At 41.8% G+C, this 22,762-nt stretch overlaps 1 protein-coding gene across 2 annotated transcripts in view; it reads right to left on the reverse strand.

The window, feature by feature from the left end:
• Positions 1–700: 700 nt before the first annotated feature.
• Positions 701–22,762, reverse strand: part of il1rapl2 (interleukin 1 receptor accessory protein-like 2) — a 1,030,579-nt gene continuing 1,008,517 nt past the window's right edge. For both annotated transcript variants that reach the window (XM_072595577.1, XM_072595576.1), the window contains exon 11: positions 701–11,703. In XM_072595577.1, the coding sequence (XP_072451678.1) occupies positions 10,997–11,703 (707 nt within the window). In that variant the 3' untranslated portion in view covers positions 701–10,996. The remainder of the gene's footprint in view (positions 11,704–22,762) is intronic.

The raw sequence follows: 22,762 nt of genomic DNA on the forward strand, positions 1-22,762 counted from the left end.
TCAACATCTTGGACTGGGACAAGAGCGAACTAAAAGTTCATTAACTCATTCATGCAGGGGCATGTGTGTGTGTTCGCGCACATGCAGAAGGAAAGGACAAAATGAGTGGGTTCCGCGAGTGAGGATAAAGCAACTCCTGTCCAGTTGCAATGAGTGAATTTCAGCCCCGGTCCCACTCTCCTCGTGAAAGTGACCAGCAGAGAGAGAGAGATGGGGGTGGGGGTGGGGGGGGGCGCAGGGAGCGGAGGCGAGGGGTAGAGGGAGAGGGAAAGGAGAGCACAAGCAACCGGGGGAAAACAATAACATTAGTCCATGTGGCATTGCAGGTCAGGACAGGTCCTTAGAATTCCAGAAATTCAGGTTGCAGCTCAGTTTTTTTTGTGTCTGTTGTTTGCTGTTGCTGGTAATGCACAATCTTAAATACACTGTAGTTTGCACCTATTTCCTTTCCGTGACAGAATGTCCGCAAAAAGCTTTGTTTTTGTCCTGGGGGATGTGCCTGTGTGTGATTGCGGGTAAGCGTCTTTCTCATAGTGTGTGTTTTGATTATAAAGCTCATAACAATTTACAGGACCTTGAGATCTTTACGGATAATCTGAAATTCAGATAATTGATGTTCGTAAAACTGAGGTTGTTCTGTGTACAGGTAAAGGAAAGAACTCAAGCATGCAGCAATAAACACAATACGTTGTTTCTCAGTCTTTTATTGTGTTTGATAAATAATTGTTCAGCATCAACAAATATTGAGTTTCTTCATTATAAATACAGTACAAGGTTCTTGGTAGCAAAGATGGCATAAGTTAAAAGTAAAATAAAGATCTTATTAAAGAGAAGAGCTAAATGGAACATTCACTATTGCAGATTATTCACACGGTGACCTGGCCAGGGACTGAAGATGCAAATCTCAAGCAGATCTGGCAGATCTGAGGCTCAGCAACCACAGCACTTCAAGTTGCAGTCAAAGGATTGTGAAACATCTTATTACACTTTGCCAGGCCATCTCAAAATGCTTTGCGAATTTCTTTCACAGACATTAAAAAAACTCTCATTTCATTTTCATGCATTTTTTTTATTGATTTGTGTTACTTGACAATTTGCATTAAGAATATATTAACACAATGTTGTAAGTGAGAAGACAGTATAGTGAAACACTTTACAAAATTGACAAATTATTCAGCGATTCCCTTCCTGAAATTACTTGTATACCAAAGGCAGCAGGATCACCCCCTTTAAATACAAAAATATTTATGTACAAGTAGTAAAATTTTCCAACGGGTAACTGGGTAATTTACAAGAAATCCAAAAAATTTGTTGTATTTTTCTTTCAGCAAGAGTATTGTGCTGTGATAAACATGGAATATTGGATGTTCTGTGCTCATAAAATCTAACAAATACATCCGTGAAAACCTCTTCATTGTAGCTGCTATCAATGTACTGATGAACTGCTCACACTATCATAGGGTACTGATAGTTAGGGAAGCATCTTCAAGCTCACCAAGTTGACCACAGTACTCAGCTGATGAATGTGTGTGGAAAGTGCAATTGCTGGAACAACCGAGCTACCCTGCACCATTGTCACTCAGAGCTTCCTAGATGAAATGGCTTGTGCCACATGAAAAGATAAACTGCAGGAGGACATTACTTAAACGTTTTGAGTTTGGTTTCATTAGATATTGGAAGATAACAGCCAGTCGAAGTGTTAACAGAGACCGACAGTTCCCATCTGACCCATGAAAACAACTTATCTTTTATCAGTTGGTTGTGTCAAATAAGCAGTAGCTGATTAATTAACAGGCATGTTTCTCCTGGTTTTCTAATGAGTCAATGTTGATATTGATCAATGCTCATGAAACCAGGCTAGCAGAGACAGACCAGGGCGATGTCTCTCCAAAAGGACACACTTGCTCAGAAATAGTACAGCAGCTTTTAAATAAATGTGGTGTTTAATGTTCTGGAGAACTGTTCTAAAAATTTCTGGACGAGAAACGTTAACTCTGTTAGATGCTGCTAGACCTGCTGAGTTTCTCCAACATTCTCTGTGTTTGTTTCAGATTTCAAGCATCTGCAGTATTTTGCTTTTATATGGTATTTAATGCCCACTCCAAAATTATGGTAATCTATAGCTCCAAAAGAGACCTTACTGTACCTGTGCTGGCTCTTTGTTGGAGCTAATCAATTAGTCCCATTCCTCTGGTTTTCTCCATTTCCCTGCAAATGTCAACCTTTCAAGTATATTTCAGACCTCTTTCTGTATTTTCCAATTATTTTGAATCTTTTTCCACCATTCTTTCAGGTCATGTATTGAATGAAAATATTCTCCTCGTACTCTGTTATTTTGGCAACCATCCGAAATCGTTATACTTTTGGTTTTAAACCCTTCTGCCAGTGGAAGTGATTTCAGCACAATGATGACCCTTTGTAACTTTGAAAATCTTTATAAAATCTCACCTTAAGCTACCCAGTACTAAAGAGAAAGAAATGATGTGGAGGTACAGTTTTGGATTATGGTGGACAAAGTCAGAGATCACACGACACCAGGTTATAGTTCAACAGGTTTATTTGAAATCACAAGCTTTCAGAGTGCTGCCCTTTCATTGGGTGAACCTTCACCTGGATCAGGGGCAGCGCTTCAAAAGCTTGTGATTTCAAATAAACTTGTTGGACTATAACCTGGTGTTGTGTAACTTCTGAAAGAGAAAAAAAGCACCATCCTGGTACAAGTGTGGCAAATCTCCTGTGCAACCTCTCCATCCCACAATAGGCTTGTTTGGTGGTCACTATTAACTTAGCATGACGCGAAAACTGGATTTATGAGACTTAGCCTTTTTGGATTAATATTGATTTAAGGGAGCACATTATTTAGTGCATTCTACTTTTGGCAATGAAAATTAAAAGTGGGAATGTTTAAGACGTCTGAGTAATTATCTATTGTTAACTATAGAATGGTTTTGTAAAATATCTGAATATCAGCAAAGTGTTCAAATGATCCTGAATTAGACAAAAGGTTGCACTGTTTCCCTTTGAGATGTAAAGATATCAGACTTGAACGTGGTTATTACTTTACATTCAATCTACCTGCAACTCTTTGTACAAATGGAGTGTACACCTGGACTCCTCCAGATCTTGGTTCCCAGGCTCCTTTCCCGTGTGGGTAATGTTTGGAGCAAAGACAACAGGGGCATATACATTCTGACCACACTGAAGATAGGGGAAAAAAACTCACTGATCGGAACCAAGGAACATTGACCATTACAGTGCATTAACAGGTCCTTCGGCCCTTGACAAAGGAAGTAATGCTTGACTTCATTATTTGGCCCAGTTCTGGAGAAACAAATTGTCCATCCATTCTCCACCCCTCATTTTCATTCTTGTCAATTCATTTGGCATTGGTGAATAGGGTCAAGAAAGGGAAACTATAATATAGTGTGCCAGAATCTTCACTTCTGCCCCTGGAGTAACTGTTACGTTGCAAGTTTAAAGCACCACCCTAGTTATTATGAGGTTAATATCACTGCCATATATGAAGGAAGTTAGTAACTTTTATTTACCTGTTGAATTAATCTTGCTCAACTGCCTAATTGGTATGGAAACTGTAGCTCAAACCATGCAGGAGCAGAAACTCACAGGTTTTGATGCTAGTCAGTGTGGAGTTAATTGTTCTCAACCAGAGCAGGTACTGACTTCTACAGCTGGTTCTGCCGAGGGCAAGGGGAAAATTATCAAACATTTCCTACTTTTGGATACTGTCTGCTGATTCATGGGGTGTGTGCATGCACGGGGATATCTTCATGAAAAATCTCTCATTGTGTAGTTACCTGCTGCTAAGAATGGCCATATCAAGACTTGTATTTTTATAGCATCCATTCATAACTTCACAGAGTCCCAAAGTGCTATTGAGCCATAATTTTTGAATGCATCACTGCTGTAATGCTGAAAATGCAGCAATTAATTTTCACAAATAGCAAGCTCCCATAGAGAGCAAAGTGTTAAAGGATCAAAAGATCTGTTTTCTGAGATGTGAGATAAGGGACAATAAGCAGCTTTGGGCAGCTCCAACAACACTCAGGAAGCTTAACAGCATACAGGACAAAGCAGCTTAAACATTAATTCCCTCTGCTACTGGAGCTCAGTAGTAACAGATGTCTACCATCTCCAAGATGCATTGCAATAACTCACCAAAGCTGCTTGGTAAACCCCTTTCAAACCAGTTACCTCTGCTATTGAGAAGGACAAAGGCAGCAGATACAGGGCAATACCACCATCAGCAAGATCACACCTAAGCCACACACCGTCCTGACTTTGAAATATATTGCTCTGTGGGTGTCCCTATACCACATGGGCTGCAGCAGGTCAGGCAAGCAGCTCACCACCTTCTCCAGAGCAATTGGGGATGGCTAATAAATGCTGACATTGCCAGTGACACCTACATTCCATGAATGCCAAAATAAGCAAAGGACAAGTCCCCTTCCTGAAGCCAAATTACTCTCACAAACATTGATGTCCACACAAGAGAGACTTCCTTTGATAGCTCACCAGAAAGTTAGCATCCTGAATAATGCAGCATTCTCCCAACTCTGGCTTGGGCTGTCAAGTACAATTCATGCATTAAGACCTCTGGGGTGGAACTGGAACCCACGACCTTTGAATTTGGAGCTACAAATGATAACAATTGAGTTGGAGCTGATACGGTATCTACAGTACCTCCTGTCTGTGCTGACATTGGCCCACTCAACTATGAAGAATGACCAGAAGAGGGCAAGAGAAAAAAAATAGTACCTTTCACAACCTCAGAATGCCTCAAAGCATCTACAGCAAATTAAAAATATTTTCAAAACATCCACAGCATTGTGAAATAGAAAAGGCAGCTGATATTTGTGCACAGCAAGCCCTCATTAGCAGCAATGTGGTAATGACCGGATCATTTTTTTTTGTGATGTTGGTTGAGCAGTAAATAATCATCAGGTCACCAGGCAAAACCTTCCCTGATCTTCTTTGAGATAATGTTACAGGGTCCACTTGAACGACCTTGACACATTGGAATTCAATTTAGCAAGAGCCAGCATTTTCAGAGGAGAAACGATGAGCTCTTTTATCTCTTTATTTGTTCTATTATGCCCATATGATGAATGTATCCCATAGCCCCAAAGAAATTCCAGTTATTGCATATTGATAGATAGCCCCAAATTTTCATGTTTCGATCACGGCTACTGGCGCTTGGGAGAGGTGGGCAAGTGACGGAAGTTAGGAGAACATGAGGGCTGCGGATGCTGGAGATCAGAGTCGAGAGTGTGGTGCTGGAAAAGCACAGCAGGTCAGCCAGCATCCAAGGAACAGGAGAATCGACGATTTGGACATAAGCCCTTCATCAGGAAAAGTGATGGAAGTTGCCTGCCCACAATTTGTATAACTAATTTCATTTAACAATATAACAAAAGTTACATGTTGCAGATGTGGAAATCTCAAACAGAAACCAGAAAATGCTGGTATTACCAGTAGGTTCTGGCATGATGCCCTTGAATAGTTGGCCTGTCTTTTATGCTTTCGTTTTGATGGAATGACGGAGGTTGACAGAACCGGAGATAGTCTACTTTATCCCACTCTCTGCCCTCTCTGTGCATCCAATCAAGCTTTGGATGCTCAATTTCTGGAGGTCTGCTGGGAAGGAGGCTAATCTTCAGCTCAGGTCTATCTCAAATCCTTTCCCTTCTTTCCTTCCAACCTTGTGGTGAGGATAAGGAGTCGGTTTCTTCTGCCTGCTTTTTGGTGCTACAATATAGTCAGCTTTTGCAACTCTTGAGTTAATACAAGAAAACGATATAGTGCTGACTTTTTGTTGTAGCTACACTTACACAGTGTCATAGGTCCGACCATGGTATGAATAAATAATTTGCTAGTTCCGAGAATTGGCGTATTGGGCCAGGATATTGTATGCCAGAAGGATAATGTCAGAGTCATGACTGAAATTGTGAAGGCCTCTGCTCTCAGAATCAGTGCTAATTATTCATTAAACGTCCAAAAAAGAAATGTCATTAAAAACCACAAAGAGGCTGCACACTTTGCCCAGCAGAATCTGCAATTCCATTCAGCCATCATTCCCCAGCAAGACCCATTTTTAACACCCTTATGCCATTTTGTTCTAGTTGGTGCAAACTATTTTGCATCTGATAACCAAAACCAACATAGCCAGCAATGAAAGGTAGATGGCCACTGGGTGTTTACCAAGCCTATATAGTGCCTTCATTGGTGAACTCAGAATAATGGATGGGTCGTCGGTTTTGCCACCTGCCTTGCCATTGTATTACTGGAGATGTGGTGTGAGGACATTGAGTTGTCCATCTGAACTGAATTTTAACAAGACTAGGCAGGGTACAAGCAGGAAGGATGTTCCTGATGACCAGGGAGGACGGAAGCAGGATGTCATTGTCTAAGGACACATTTAGGACTGAGCTGAGGAATTGTTTTACCCTGAGAGTGGTGAGCCTGAGGAATTCTCCACCACAGAAAACAGTCGAGCCCAAAACATTGAATGTCTTCAAGGATGAGCGAGATATAGTTCTCAGTGCTCAAGGATTGGGGAGAAAAATGGAAACAGGGGCCAAGTTGGATGATCGAAGGGGTGAATGGGCGACTCCTGCTCCTGTCTTCTATGTTTCTTTGTGGATGAGCAGCCAATTGTGCCACATACTCGCCATCTGTATGACTGGAGACCTGGCATGGTGATGTTGCTTTGCCTATCTTAGCCCACCATGCTGGATTTTCTATCAGCATCAGGGGTATTGGGTGTGAGGGAAGGGGGAGGCTCTGTGGGAGGGTAGAAAGCCTGCACTCCCAATTGAGGAATATCAAATCCATCCTCATTTTGTTGCTTTTCTGCCCCTACGGCAGCCACTAGAGTATCTCCAGCCTTTTCCGCTTACATTATCTCACACTGGCTGGTTGTTGTGGGTAGCCCAGTACTGGAAACATTCTCTCTTGCTTTGACTCATTTATTGATGGAATAAAAAAAAGAGAAATTCGAGTGAACATTGCAACAAATTGCAGGCAAGACCAGCAGGTGAAAAATGACAGGCTTGATCTGCAGAGCAATTTCTTGCCCAAATAACATATTCCCCACCCAAATTCCAGATTGACATTCAACATGTCTACACTCTCATTGCTGCAACAAAAAAGACTTCAGATTAAAGTCAGCCTCTGACTCCGGGCTTATAGCCACTGAAAATTTTAATGGGAACATTTTCTGCCAATTTTACTGCAATTAACTACAGAGTCAACAGCATTTAAAAGATGCCTGAAATGTGATGACCAAATGTGTTGGACTTGTGTATTAGAGGGCAGAGTCCTGGCAGAAAGCTTCTCAGTTAAACACACTGCTTGAAATACTATCTGAGTTGGGAGTAGCTGATTGACACTATTCCTGTTCTTGTGATGTAGACTTCAAAGTGATACCAATCCTCCACAACTAAAGCAGCGGAAATAAACCTTTCCAAACGCACATAATGAAAGCAGTTCTCTTTGATTAATCTTGATTTACCCAATACTCATCAGAGATTGACTGTATCTGTGAAAAAGAAGTGTCTGACACAGCAGAATTCAGTAGGTTTTCAGTCACCAATTTTCAATTAAAAACAAAACAATTGTTAAAGAGCACAATGATTGTGGCAAAGGTTGGATTCAGGTCCACCATTCATAAGCTCACCATTCATACTGGACAGCCAATAAAGGGTTGGGAGTGAGGTTCCAAACTTTGTGAATCACTGAGATCTTCTCTCCCTCACTCAACGCACATGTATGGCGCAAATCTATTGTAGGGCCAGACGTTCCACAAAACCACAACACTCGTGCATCTAAGGTGAGCAAAATGGATAGCGTTGAAAAATAAATTTTAAGCAATTCATTCATAGGATGTTGGTATTGCTGGCTGGCCCTGCATTTATTTCCAGTCCCTTGAATTGAGTAGCTTGCTATAGGGCCATTTGAGAGGGTAGTTAATAATCAGCCACATTGCTGTGGGGTCTGGAGTCACGTGCGAGCCACAACAGGTAAAGAATTTTTTTTTTCTGTAAAGGGAATTAGTGAACTAGATTTTTCTAAAAGAAAAAAATAAATAATCACATAGGCACATTCAATTACCAATTCTTACATTTCCAATTTCACCATCTGCCATGACAGGAATCAAAACCATTTCCTGGCCTCTTGCAACACTCTGGACAGCCAATAAAGGTTGGGAGTGAGGTTCCAAACTTTGTGAATCACTGAGATCTTCTCTCCCTCACTCAACGCACATGTATGGCCCAAATCTATTGTAGGGTCAGACGTTCCACAAAACCACAACACTCGTGCATCTAAGGTGAGCTCAAAAACAAATTCTGCATCTTTGAGTATATCGTACCATGAATTTTGTTGTTAGTTTACATACACTAGTACAGTATTGTGGAAATGCTGCATCATCAACAGCGTCATCTTTCAGATGAGACCCCATTTTCATTCTCAGGTTGACAGAGAAAATTCACAGCACTGTTTTTGAAGCAGAATTGACCTTAGTATCTTGGGCAACATTTAGCCATTAATCATCAGGATAAGATCAGATTAATAGGCTGTTATTTCATTGCTGTTTTGAAGACATTCTTGTGTGTAAATTACCCATGTCACAACACTGATTGCACCTCAAAAGTACTTCAGAAGTTGTAAAGTGTTTTGGGACATGCCAAAGTTGTAAAAGGCACTAAATAAATGCAAGACTTCCTTTGTTCAGACATTTCTAGCATTGTTGATTTCAAGGGAATGCCATGTTTCACTATCAATTTGACTGAATATCTTTTTTTGAAGTCCCCTTTTTTTAAATAAAACCTTACATTATCTTGGGAATGTGACTTGAAAGAAATTAACCAAAACCTGCAATCCATTTTAAAAGATGAAAGACTTAACAGCAATCTAGGTTTGTTCAATATGTCATTTTAGTTGCATGACACTGTGATCTTTTGCTCTAAATTCTGTGTTTTATGATCCTGTCTCACAGCCACCTGATGAAGGAGCAGTGCTTCGAAAGCTAGAACTTCCAAATAAACCTGTTGGACTATAACCTGGTGTTGTGTGATTTTTAACTTTGTCTACCCACGTCCAACACCGGCTCCTCTACATCATAAAATAAGAAGTTTGCCATTCAGCTCACCACTACCTTCCCAAGGGCATTTAGGGATGGGCAACAAAATGCTGACCTCGTCGATCATGCTCACATCCCATGAATGAATTAAAACGTTTTCTCACGCAAGATTCAAACAACTAAAAGTTACTTCACAAGGCAGGCAGTAGTTGCATCTTTTCTCCACAGCCTGAGAGTTATTGCGGCAGTAGGTGTTGTGACTACACAGCCCAGTAAAGGGGCAACTCTGACTAACTGTTTGTTGGCGGCCAAGCTGTGGCAACCCAGCTGTAAGACCTTGTTAGAAGATTGAAACATGCACCATTTTAAAACTGAGCCTCCTCAAAGAGAACAGACAAATGGATCAAGATGCAGTCATCTCTCATTAATTATAAACTAACTCATTTCCCATCAGTGGTCAAGCTAGTCATTTCCTTGATGTAACACACTCATAAGTTGAAAAGGTATAAACTCTCTGGCCTAAATGTAATGTAACACTGAAATGAAATAAACATGCTTTTTGCAGTGCGGGGGAAAAGATTCTTTGCATTCAATGTGCTTATTTTTTAAAACAGTGATTGATCCTGTGCATATGGATTTCTTGTAAGTGTGAACACATTTCATAACAGGTTGCTTGTTGATGTGCCCACTCCAATTGTATTTTATTCCACACATGTGAACTATCAGCATTACATTCCCTGTGCAGACACATTCTTTTACACCTGACCTCCCTCATTTGTACTTTCAATGTCATGGAATGCTGGGGAGTTTATCTCTTATGGTAAATGCTGCCAAATAAAAGAATAGAAGCACCATGCTACTGTTTACAAGCAATAATGAAGTTAAATTTAAAAAAAAACACCAACTACGTCGATCCTTGCCTCTCAAAGTGTCGTGTGTTAACTGCTGTGTGCTGAGATTACTGGGCTGTTAATCTCACTCCATGGTAAATGAAAGCAATCCTGGGGAAAGCAGGACATAGAACACTTGGTGGAAATCATCTGGTACTTGTGCAAGGGATCTCAGCCTGGCTCTAAGAGGCTGCCATCCCCCAAACCAGTTGCATCCTGTGGACTATATTTAACCACTGCTCATCTCAACAGTTCCTCATCTCAACAAATTCCAGGGTCATGACTTATCTGTGGTTTTCCTTCGATTCTGTTTGGAGTTCATGGCTGATTGAGGTCTTCACATGCTTCAGGAGACAGGTCTTTCCCATTGAGATCAGTATTTTCTCACCATCTGTGAAGCACATGCTTGGCCGAATGCAAAAGGGAATTGAAGACGTGAATATCTAATGTGCTCACTTTTCTAACAACGTATGTCCAGCAGACACTGAATGACGGGGAGGATAGGAACAGAAGGAGGCTATTCAGCTCCTCAAGCCTGTTCTGCCATTCAGTTCGATCATGACTGATCTGTATCCATCTATCCATCTTGATTCTGTAACCCATGCCAAATGAAAAAAATGTATCAATCTCAATTTCAAAATATACAATTGACCCCACAGCCTGGTCAAGGAGAGAGTCCCAAATTTCACTTAATAGAAATGCAGCCATTCTGCTAATCTTAAAGACAGAGTAGCCTACTCAAAACAGCAAATATTTGATTCGGATTTGGCAAGTTTGGGTAGAAGAAGGTCAAAGCCATTCTGTAACAAGGGCTGACAGTCTCCTTAAGATATACAAGCTCACATGTACAATGTCTAAAAGATGCTCTAGGATATTGCAACACAGCAGAACTCTCTGTGGCTTGTGAGTTTAGTTTTAGATTGGCGTTCTTTCGCTTAATTTTTTTGCAAGCGTTTACACAGCTTGGATCGAAACGCAGTGGGAGGTGGGGAAATTGCCCAAGTCCCTACCAGATATCACTCGTGATACCAATCTCTCGTGAAGACATTGGCAGACGCTCATTGCTAACTGGACAGTCCCGAAGGGACGGGTCTCTAGTGATAATGATCTGTGGTGCCTGTCCATTGATGAGGGTCATTGGAATATTGCAGTAAGTGTGTTGATTGCTTATAGAGGTAATGGGCACTGCCGCGGGTGAAATGTCATATTCATAAGTTCGGCAGTAGTGCCTCAATTGCATATGATCCGCTTTGTGGAAGTTTGGCGGGACATCTGGCTGGGAAGATGTGACTGTGGCAGAGTTTGCTGCCATCGAAACAGTTGAGACAGTCTGCAGTTCTCCGAAAATACCCTGTTCACCTGCATCTAGAACCTGGCCTCGAGCAAGCGGCTCCTTTTTCTTGATGGGCATTTCATACTGAATCTTCTTCCAAAACTTGGAATTAAGTTTGTTACATTTTGGGCCACACCACTTGATGACAGATAGGAGTTTTATAGTATCTTTTAAGGCTTCAATTTCATGGTAGTTGATTATTCCTTCCACATCGGGGCATTCAATCAATATAACTTTGATCTCTCCAGTTACCAGCATGTTATGCAGCCTGTTTTCTAGCTGGAAAATGCTCCACCCACGCCTTATAACGTAGTCTGGTGTCAACACAATAATCAGTCTCCGACTTTGATCAACAGACCTTGTCAAATCTTCAATGTAGGCTGCGGATTGAGAAAGAGAAGGTGGTTATTAAAGAAAAGATCAAATCCTGCACATCATTTCAATGCAATGGGGAATGTGTAATGTTGTAAACCATCAAACACCTGTTAGGGATCTGGAAAAATAATCACGGAATTGTGATGACTCAGATGGAGGCTATTTGGCACCAATATGCCAGCCCCATTTTTATTGACTAATGCCAATCATGTGCATTTTCCCTATCCTGCCACACATCAGTTCTACCCAAATCATCATTCGATACCTTCTCGAATGCCTCAATTGAAATTCTCTCCATGACATTTCCAGGCAAAAGACTAAGGGTTTGTTAATTGTGGTGAAAGAGAAATAGAGATGTAAAATGAGTGCAAATTATGATATGAATGAAGAAAATGGGTCTTCTTTACCAGAAGCAAAGTAGACAAGACAACGCTGTTGGTGGGAGTGGGGAGGTGCAGAAATGGAAGGAAAGTGGAGAACAATCATCGTACACTCAGAGAAAATTAGGTGCTGTTCCTTCAACTTGCTGCTGTGCTTCGTTTGAACATTGCAACAGGCCCCAGACAGAAACGGGATCAAGGAGATTTATTGAAAGGACAAACAACTGGAAGGTTTGGGCCGTTCCTACTAACAGAGAGGAGGTGTTCCACATAGCAGTCACCCAGTATGTGTTTGGTCTCATCAGTGCAGCATGGTGGCTCAGTGGTTAGCACTGCTGCCTCAGAGCACCAGGGACCTGGGTTTGATTACCCCCTTAGGCGACAGTCCGTCTGGAGTATGCACATTCTCCCCGTGTCTGCGTGGGTTTCCTCTGGGTGCTCCGGTTTCTTCCCACAATCCAAAGATTTGTCACGTTAGGTGAATTGGCTATGCTAAATTGCCCACAGTGTTCAGGGACGTGCAGGTTAGGTGCAATAATCAGAAGTAAATGTAGTGTAATGGGTCTGGATGGGTTATTCTTTGGAGGGTCGGTGTGGACTTGTTGGGCCAAGTGGCCTGTTTTCAACAGTGTAGGGATTCTGTGAGTCAAATGGTATTTCACCTAAAACGTGTGTTAGGACAGAGAGGTGATCGGGCAAATGCTATATAATCTGTGATCATTGAAGGTGCCATGGGGAACCATTTTCCCAGATGTTAGGCTAACCAGTCCATAGTTTCCTGCTTTCTGTCTCCTTCCCTTTTCCAATTTGATGGACTCCTCCCAGAATCCAGTCAGGTCTGGAACATTTTGATCTGGAACTTTCTCTCTGCAGTGAATTCTTGTAAAACTCTTGGATGCAGGCCATCAACTCCAGGTAACATAGGAGAAAGTGCGGACTGCAGATGCTAGAGATCAGAGTCGAGAGTGTGGTGCTGGAAAAGCAGAGCTGGTCAGGCAGCATCCGAGGAGCAGGACACTAGACATTTCGAGCATGAGGTCTTTCATGATGAAGGGCCGATGCTCAAAACGTCAATTCTCCTGCTTCTTTAATATTCTCTCTTGGTTCTTACACCCATGAAGAATTAGTTTAAACTCTGAATTGAGTTAGTTTAGAGTACTATAAACATCCCAAAATATCCCAAAGGAGAATCAACGTTTCTTATGCCCGAAATGGCGATTCTGTTGCTCCTCGGACGCTGCCTGACCTGCTGTGCTTTTCCAGCACCATGCTCTCGACTCTCGGTAACAAGCCTGCCCTCAGTCCCACATGTTTGTTAATTACTTTGGGAGATAGAAACTGTTACAAGACCTTTCCTCCTATTACTATCGTGGTTATCAGATATTTTGAGATGTTTATAGTATCCTAAACTAACTCAATTCAGAGTTTAAACTAATTCTTCATGGGTGTAAGAACCAAGAGAAAATATTAAAGACAAATACCAAGCTGCACAAAATACAGGAGAGCACTACAATTTGGTATGTTAATAAGTAGAGTTGAACGGAGTAAAGAAGAAGTTCGAAATGTTCTAAATCAGGCAAGCATTTTACGTATGTGAATGCATAGAGTGTAGTAAATAATGTGTTAAGTTATAGGCATAGATTGTCATATGGAAATATGACGTTGTGGCTATCATACCGACTTAGCAACAAAATTGGGTGTTGAACATCCCTGGTTACAGGGCTTTCAGGAAAGTTAGGGAAGTCAGAAAATGAGAAAAGCTGGTGAAATTAGTTACTTATTGTAGTATTGGATAGGGAAGACCTCCAAGACAGTTCAAGCACAGAATCAGCGTCAAAAAGGGTGGTGCTGGAAAAGTACAGCTGGTCAGGCAGCATCCAAGAAGCAAGAGAATTGACGTTTGAGCATAAGGTCTTCATTAGGCAAGAGCTTGTGCTTGAAATGTCTAGTGTCCTGCTCCATGGATGCTGCCTGACCGGCTGTGCTTTTCTAAGCACCACACATTTTGACTCTGATCTCCAGCATCTGTAGTCCTCACTTTCTCCCAGCTAAGAACCAATTTGGCTACAGCTAAGAAACACACCATCAATTAGTGGTAAGGATGTAGAAGAACAAGTGTGCAATGAAATTACTGTGAGGTACAAGCATTATAGAGTATTTATAATTGGGGTATTTTTAACATCCGAATAAAAACTGGGATAGTGGTAGCGTTTAGAGCAGCAAGGGACAAATATTTTCTTAGACTGCGTTCAGGAGAAATTCACACAGCAGTCAAATGTGTCAAATGCAACAGGAAATGAGGCATTGCTATATCTGGTTCCTTGGGAATGAGGTGGGCCAGTAAGTCAGGTGTCAGTGAATATTAAGGGGGCAATGATCATTGTATTGTAAGGTTTCAGATGATGGTGAACAAGGACAACATACAAACCAGGATAAGACTAATTAGCTGGGGGAGATACAACTTCCATGGGACAACAACAGAGCGGGGCAGGATAAACTGGACCCAAAGGTTGGCAGGACAATGATCAAAGAAGCTAAATAACTTTAAAAGGCAAGCTGGCTCAGATACAGTTCCTGCAAAGGGAGAGGTGGGGCAAACTAATCTGGAGCTTCCCTGGATAAAAACACAGATGGAAATGAAAATTAAGAAGAAACGTTGTGCTTAAGACTGTTGGCAGGTGGAAATTGCATTTGATACAGTGCTGTAACCAGTAGAAGGGAGAAAACAGAAAGCAAATAGGAGAAGCAAAGAGGGATTATGAGAAAATACTGGTGAAATAATTCCACCAAGGCCAGTATCCAGTCACCATGCCACTCTTTATTTACACGTGGAGAGTCCTTGACACTGATCCAGCTCCCTCAGAGCCAGCTCTCATACTGAGCAGGATGTCTAACACTGCTGTTCTTATCTGTCAGCCAGAGCTCCCTGATTGGACCAGATTAACAGCCCCAATCATGGAACTCATATTCTATGAGGTCCAACTGGCTGACTTTGTTGCAATCATTACATCCCTCCCCTTCTGAGTTGGAGGACACAGACCGGTTACTTTTTGCAGCTTCTCCTGGGCTGGTTTAGTGCCAGGTCATGTTCCGCCAACTCTGGCTCTGATACAGACAGTGTGTAATGTTCAGTAGCTCTCCTCTTGGACCCGGAGCATCTCAGAAGAAATTCATTCTCCTCTTTAGGTGGCAGTGGCATTGAGGTGGTGACATCTAGCATGTCCGTCTCAAATTCCGAGGTATCTTCAACATTTGACGGACAGGGAGAACCCAAAGGTTCCAGAACTGTCAGAGAGGTTGTTGAGGAGCCGGGCATGCTTTGTTCCTGCACCGTTTGTGAGTTTGCAGCTTTCAAGTGGTCCATATGCTTGTTCAGGACTGTCACACCAACCCGAACTTTATACATTACTGCACCTGACCTCAAGTGACCATGTCCCTTATCCATGCAGTGCCATTCCTTGGTTCCTACACCAAAACTTTGTTACCTGAAGCAACTGTCTCTCTCACTTTGCGAATTCTTGTGCTTGGCATGGGTGTTTCATCCTCCACCCCAGGTCCAGGAACATCAGGTTTAAACTGATGTGGAGTCTTCTCCACATTAGCAAGTCTGCTGGAACTATCCCTATAGTTGCATGTGGGTTGGTCCTATTATAATCAAATAGGAACCGGGACAGTTTGATATCGAGTTAACCTGCAGGCTGTTTAAGTCTGCCTTCAAAGTTTGGGCTGCTCTTTCTACCATTGGATGATGGAAGGTATGGAGCTGTCCTAATATGACGAATCCCATTTGACTTTAGGAATATTCCTGCTGGTAAACGATGGCCCAGTATCTGTTACCAACTATTTTTGTATGTATTACAAAAGATATGCTCAGTTTTCTATTGAGCCCCATGTTTGACGAATGAATGCTGTGCACATCCAGCCACTTTGAGTGGGTGCCCACAAAGACTGGGAAAAATGAGCCCATGAAAGGACCTGCACAGTCAATGAGTAACCAAATGTGGGGTTTACCCAGTCATTCCCTTGAATGTGGGGGAGCTGTTGGTGATAATTTTGTCCTTGTTGGCACTCTGGGCACTTGCCCTCCAACACGGTGATGTCTGCATCCAATCCTGGCCATCAGGAATACTGCCCTCACCAACATCTTCATTTTGGAAATGCCTGGATGATCCTAGTGGAGTTCAGCCAGTATCTGGTGGCGACCTTTGCTCGGAACAATGACTTTTGTCCCCATACTGATATGCCGTCCTCTGCTGCAATCCTGTCCCCCGGGTCCTAAAAGGTTTCAGTTCGGTTTGTGACAGCACTTTGGTTTCCGCCACCACCACCAGCTGTTTCCGTTTTTCCAGGATCAGGTCCTCCTGCTTCCAAAGTCGGATGTTGTCAGCATAACCAGAAGTGTGTCCAGAAAATGTAAAACCATTACGAACTCTTCCAGTACTGGTGTTACTGGTGGTGTATCTGCCAGTAACACAGAGCCCTACATCTCCCAGATGGCATTCCAACTTATAAGTGTAATCACTTAGTATTAGAGTTGAATTCAGCCTGAAGCTATGGGCAGCACTGCCTTGTACTCCTTAAGTTAACCTAGCAATGGAATGACTGGGTAAACCCTTTATTTGGTTACACATTGACTGTGCAGGTCCTTTCATGGGCTCAATGTTCTTACTCCTTGTGGACACCCATTCAAATTGGCTGGATGTGCACAGTATTCATTCGTCAAATATAGGGACTCAATGGAAAACTGAGTACATCTTTTATAATACGTACACTCCCAGAATACTTGGTAAATTTATATCCGTAAGGTATTGGTAGAATTTCTTGACTCCAAGTATGACCACCAACCTTCCTTTTCTATCTAGGCATTTTACACTCTGCATTAGCCAAAGTCTTGGATGCATATGACATTGGGTGTTCGTCTCCATTGGGACACCTATAAGCTAATACTATTCCAATTCAGTATAGGGAGGCATCACATTTCAACACCAGGTATCGCTTGGGATCGTAGTGCACCAACACTTTAGAGGATGATAGCTGTTTCTTCACTTCCCTGAAAGCTATGGCTTGGCTGTGTGACCATTTCCAATCATGGAACCCACATTCCAGTAGTCTACCTGACAGACCGAGTTACAATCATACTTGGTACAATCATACTTGGTCTCAAACATAAAGAAGAATAATTAAATCTTATACAGACACATAAATAGTAAAAGGATGGTAAAAGGAGAGTGAGGACTGATTAAGTACCAGTGATTAGCACTGCTGCCAAACAGTGCCAGGGACCCAGGTTCAATTTCAGATGACTTACTGTGTGGAATTTGCACGTTCTCTTGTTGTCTCCATGGCTTTCCTCAGGGTGCTCTGGATTCTTCCCACAGTCCAAAGATGTGAAGGTTATGTGGATTGGTTTTGCTAAATGTGGGTTTATGGGGATAGTGTAGGGGGTGGGTCTGGTGGGATGGTCTTCAGAGGGCCAGTGCAGACCCGATGGGCCAAATTGCCTCTATCTGCACTGTAGCTTCTCTACAATTCTAAAAAATGAGATTTAGACATGGAAACAGACACATGGGAAGGGTATTAAATAAATACTTGCAGTATAAAAAGAAGGCATTGTGGCACGTCAGAGAGGGGGAAAGCTACTAGGAACCACATCTATTAATGCACAGAGACTTATTCCTTGCAGAGAGAAAGAATGTGTGAATGTATTGTAGCTGTTTCAACATGACAAAATACAGATTCTGGACTAGTGGTGCTGGAAAAGCACAGACGTTCAGGCAGCATCCGAGGAGCAGTACAGGTTGTTCTGCTATAACTCATGTTTCATTAATGTGAACTCACAATAATATGACTGACGAATTGAGGACACTGTTTTTAAAGCACGAACCTTTAAAACGTACATTGGTTATAATGCGATTCTGGCCGCATTAGTTTTAATGGTGCTGCTATTATGTGATTTTTCTTACAATATGGGATTGCACAAGAATGGAATACCATGTTATAGCAGAAGTGACTATAGGAGACAGCCTTTCACTGATTAATTTCCCAAGGCTATGCCCGGACCAATCAGATCCAAACTGCTGGTCTGAAGTCTAACAAAGCTTGGCAGTTAACAGTAAATTATCATTAACTGCTGTTTTCCCCATGGCAACACCTCAAGCAATTGGAGTTCACTTGTCAATATATCAGCAGATTCCTTTCATACGGTATGAATATTGGTTTTCCCCTTATATTGGTATTCTTGCAAATTATCCTGATGAATATAAGATGAAAAGATTTGACAAAAAGAAGTTCTACATTTCCAAATGAATACGGAAATATTTCTGGATAGGTTCAACAAGCATAAGCAATAGCTAAAAACCAACAAGCTTGTCATTTTAGTTTTTTTTCCTTTAAGCAAATGCCTTTATTATTTACAAACGTCTGTGTTCCCTTCTGTCAGCTCTCACACAAACCTTTATTCAAGAAGGAATGCAGGTATTGTGCTCTTGGTTCTATGTCAATGAACCAAAACCCTCTGCCTGGAAATGTTACAGGAGGGAACTCAGGTAATTTATTTTTCCCTGTGGGAAATCCTTTGCCATCTCTTGATAAGTCACCAAAGGATGAAAACTTACTGAGTGATTAATTGCAGGTACAAAAATCTGGGCACTGTTCTACACTGTAGGCTGTGTCCTTGAGGCAACATTGATGCATGTGCATGACACACAATGTGAGGAGTGCTGTTCAAAGGGAGGGAAGAATCCACTGCAAATATCAAAAGGATTCGTATTTTACAGCACCTGTCACAGCACTATCACATCCCAACATGCTTTGTAGCCAATGACAACCTTTTGAAGTGTACTCACTGTTGAAGTATCAGGATAAGCACTGGCAGAACACCAGGAAGTATTTTATTGTACTCCTTTGAATAGAACCTTGAGGTCATAAGTTTCCAACTAAAGGGGTAGATGGTGCTTTGAGTTGATAGCTCATTTTACAGTGCAGCAGTTTGTCAGTTTTGTACTGGATTGACAACCTGGGTTATATACCCAATGCTCAGAAGTAGAAATATAAAAAAACACAGAAAATAGGAGCATGAGTAAGGCATTTGGCCTTTTGATCTTGGCTGATCATTCAAATCTATACTCTACTCCCAGTTTTCTCCCATATCCTTAGATCCCCTTCACATCAAGTGCTATATCCAGCTCCTTGCTGAAATCATGCAATGTTTGGCCTTGACTGCTTTTTGCGGTAGGAAATTCTACGCTAGGATTCAAACTCAAAGGCAAGTGTTTTACCGGGAAAGCCATTTCATATTTATGCATCGCTCAGGCATAAATGATTTCGACAATGAGTTTTAGAAGGTTAATATTGAGAACATATAAAATATCAGGATTACATATGTCCCTATTGCACTGAAGGGAACTAGACATCAGATATATGGGCAGTGGTTAAACCATTAGAAGGGACTTTGTAGCATTTTACAGCAGAGCTATCTGTCAGCTTTAATCTGTAGAAGTTAACCACAAGCATGAACTATCATTTTCAGAATAATGAATCACACAGCTCAGTAGTGATGTCCATTTAAAAAATTACTGTCTGAAAGATAGATCGAGCAGATATTAATTATTTTCAAAGGAAAGTTAAAAGTAAAAAAAAATAAACAGTCAACGTTTCAGATTGCTGTGATTAATAGTTCTGATAGCGTTTGGATTCAAGTTATTTTAATCACAGGCTTCCAGCTGGGATGCAATGTTCCTATGTCAAGATGTCATCCATTCTTTATTTATAAATGTCCAAAAAAAATCTTCAAGTTCTTTGGAAATGATGTGCTGCGAAATACTGCAACTCAGCACACAGCTTATTCACTGTGTTAATGTCAATTCCATTGGAGATTGAGCTAAGGCTTTAAGACATCTGCACCAGTAATGACATTGGAAATCACTATTGATGCGTGACTTTCCAGTGTCCTCCACTTGTTTGGTGCTTCTTATAGAAGAGCTGTTACTATTACCAAGCTGCTTCAGTGGTCCATAGAAAGGATGTTAACCTGCAGAAGCAACTTCACTATGAAAAATAGATTGAGATGTGGAACAAAAAAGAAGACAGACAGCTCAGTGAAGGTCCTTTATCTCATCGAGTGATGGGATATGCATTCCACTCCCAAGATGGCAGACAGTAAAGGGTTTGATCAAATGCAGCTGTCTTATAAGAAGGGTATAAACAAGCAGAGAACTCCACCAGGAGAAGGCAAGAAACATAAAAATAACTTACATTAGTTTTCTAGCATAGATTAAGAGTATTACTACAGAATTCCTACAGTATGGGGACAGACTATTCAGCCCAACAAGTCCACAGTGCCCCTCCAAACAACATCTCACCCAGGCCCAAACTCCTACTCCCTGTAACCCTGCACCTCCCATGGTTCGCACACTGAACTGACACATCCCAAACACTGCAGGGTAATTTAGCACAGCCAATCCACTTGGACTGTGAGAGGAAACTGGAGTACCTGGAGGAAACTCATGCAGACACAGTCACTGATGGGTGGAATCGAACCCAGGACCCTGGCATCTATTACATAGACTTGTGAGATTTCCCTCTTACTGAAAAACAGTGTTGAGAGGGACCACTTTAAAATTCTACACAGAGAGTCTCGACAGTGCCAGATTTTCCCCCTCCTAGATGGGCAAACGCACATCAGGCTAACTCATAAAGACAGGAGTAGGGGCTTCATATGCAGAAATGTTGATCTCGACCCAGTCACTGGCAATCTTTAATGATTTGTGAAAGCAGGAGGATTGCGAGTCTACACACAATGGTCCTCACATTACTAGTTACCAGTGAAGGTGGACACCTTAATCCCTCACATGTTTGATGAATTTGGAGCAGCTTCTAGTGGTGGCATGTGGGGGAAACCCATCTGGAGTTGGAAAACTTTTAACAATAAAGTTCAAGAGGTGTTGCCAAATTCATATGTCACACAATACTAAAAGTTTAATCATAATGCAATGTCTCATGATATTAAATCACAGTGATTGATGATTTGACGCAATTCTTAAAAGTGAAAGTGACCATTAAACTGACGAGCGTTGTTAATGTGGAAAGGTCTTGGATGCACTAAAGTACATCATCCAGTAGCTAAATTATACTTCTGTATCAAACAATACTGACATTTAGTTTTGACTTGCCAATTGTTCATCCTGAGTTAGTCTTCTTCAGTGTTCAACAACTCAAGAATCATTCTTCCTGTTCGTAAGCTGAGCACTTTCAATTACTTCAAAGGCTCTGGAGATTTTGTCGAATCTTTGTGCAAAAGATTCTTGACTTATACCTGCATGGCAGAATTTCAAAACCTATAAATGGATTCAGTTCAGCAGGGGCTGCTGATAGATCATTCAATTGGATCTCATAATACATGATTCTTTGAGATTCTAATAATATCGTCAAGTTAAATAAAGAATCATTCAAAATCCATATTCCAATTAAGTGTTCATTTAATCAACAAAATACATAAAGTGCTTTTACCTTGACAGCTGTATTTGTTGAAAGGAATCCATCTGCCAGTTTTGGATGCCAGTCAAGCATGTATTATAAGGATTTGGTAAATCTTTGAGATTCTAATAATATTGTCAGTTCAATAAAGATTTACCAAATTTGTTATAGCTCTCTTGAGGTCTGGACACAGTGGAGCTAACTGAGTGGGTATGGAAGGTGGTAGTGTACAGAGATATAGGGGTGGGTTACTGAAAATAGGGAGGCAGAGACAAGAGAGGGGCCATGGAGAGAATTTCAGGGTACAGAGGAATTTGGTAGGTCGGCAGGATTTATAAGATGGGGAAAGATTTACAAGGATGTTGGCCGGGTTGGAGGATTTGAGCTAGAGGGAGAGGCTGAACAGGCTGGGGCTGTTTTCCCTGGAGCATTGGAGGCTGAGGGGTTTACAAAACCTTATAGAGGTTTACAAAATTATGAGGGGCATGGATAGGATAAATAGACAAAGTCTTTTCCCTGGGGTCGGGGAGTCCAGAACTAGAGGGCATAGGTTTAGGGTGAGACGAGAAAGATATAAAAGAGACCTAAGGGGCAACTTTTCTACACAGTGGGTGGTACGTGTATGGAATGAGCTGCCAGAGGAAGTGGTGGAGGCTGGTACAATTGCAACATTTAAGAGGCATTTGGATGGGTATATGAATAGGAAGGGTTTGGAGGGATATGGGCTGGGTGCTGGCAGGTGGTACTAGATTGGGTTGGGATACCTGGTCAGCATGGACGGGTTGGACCAAAGGGTCTGTTTCCATGCTGTACATCTCTATGACTGTATGACTTGGGGTGAGGATTAGGTAACATTGGACACAACTGTTGGATCTGGGACAATGGACCAAGGGTCAGGACTTCTGACCTACCTGGCTTAATGTGTGGTTACCTCTGTTCCCCCGCAGTGCCATGCCCGACTTCAAGAAGTGGTGGCCTCGTGTCCAGCACCTTCCCCCCCCCAACCCCCCACCCCACCACCACCACGTACACTGCAAGTATACAGTTTGTGAGTGTCAGCGGACAGAATGTTGGGAATATCCTAACTCTTGAGTTCCACCTCAAAGAGGGAGAAATAGACACTGCTCACAACACCTCACCACCTTGCTGGCTGGCTCTCTTGCCTCCTCTCATGGTGTGAGTGAGGTTTCTGAGTCTCAGGAGGATTGAG

The sequence above is a fragment of the Chiloscyllium punctatum genome, chromosome 25 (genome assembly GCF_047496795.1).
Source record: "Chiloscyllium punctatum isolate Juve2018m chromosome 25, sChiPun1.3, whole genome shotgun sequence".
NCBI classification, from domain to species: domain Eukaryota; kingdom Metazoa; phylum Chordata; class Chondrichthyes; order Orectolobiformes; family Hemiscylliidae; genus Chiloscyllium; species Chiloscyllium punctatum.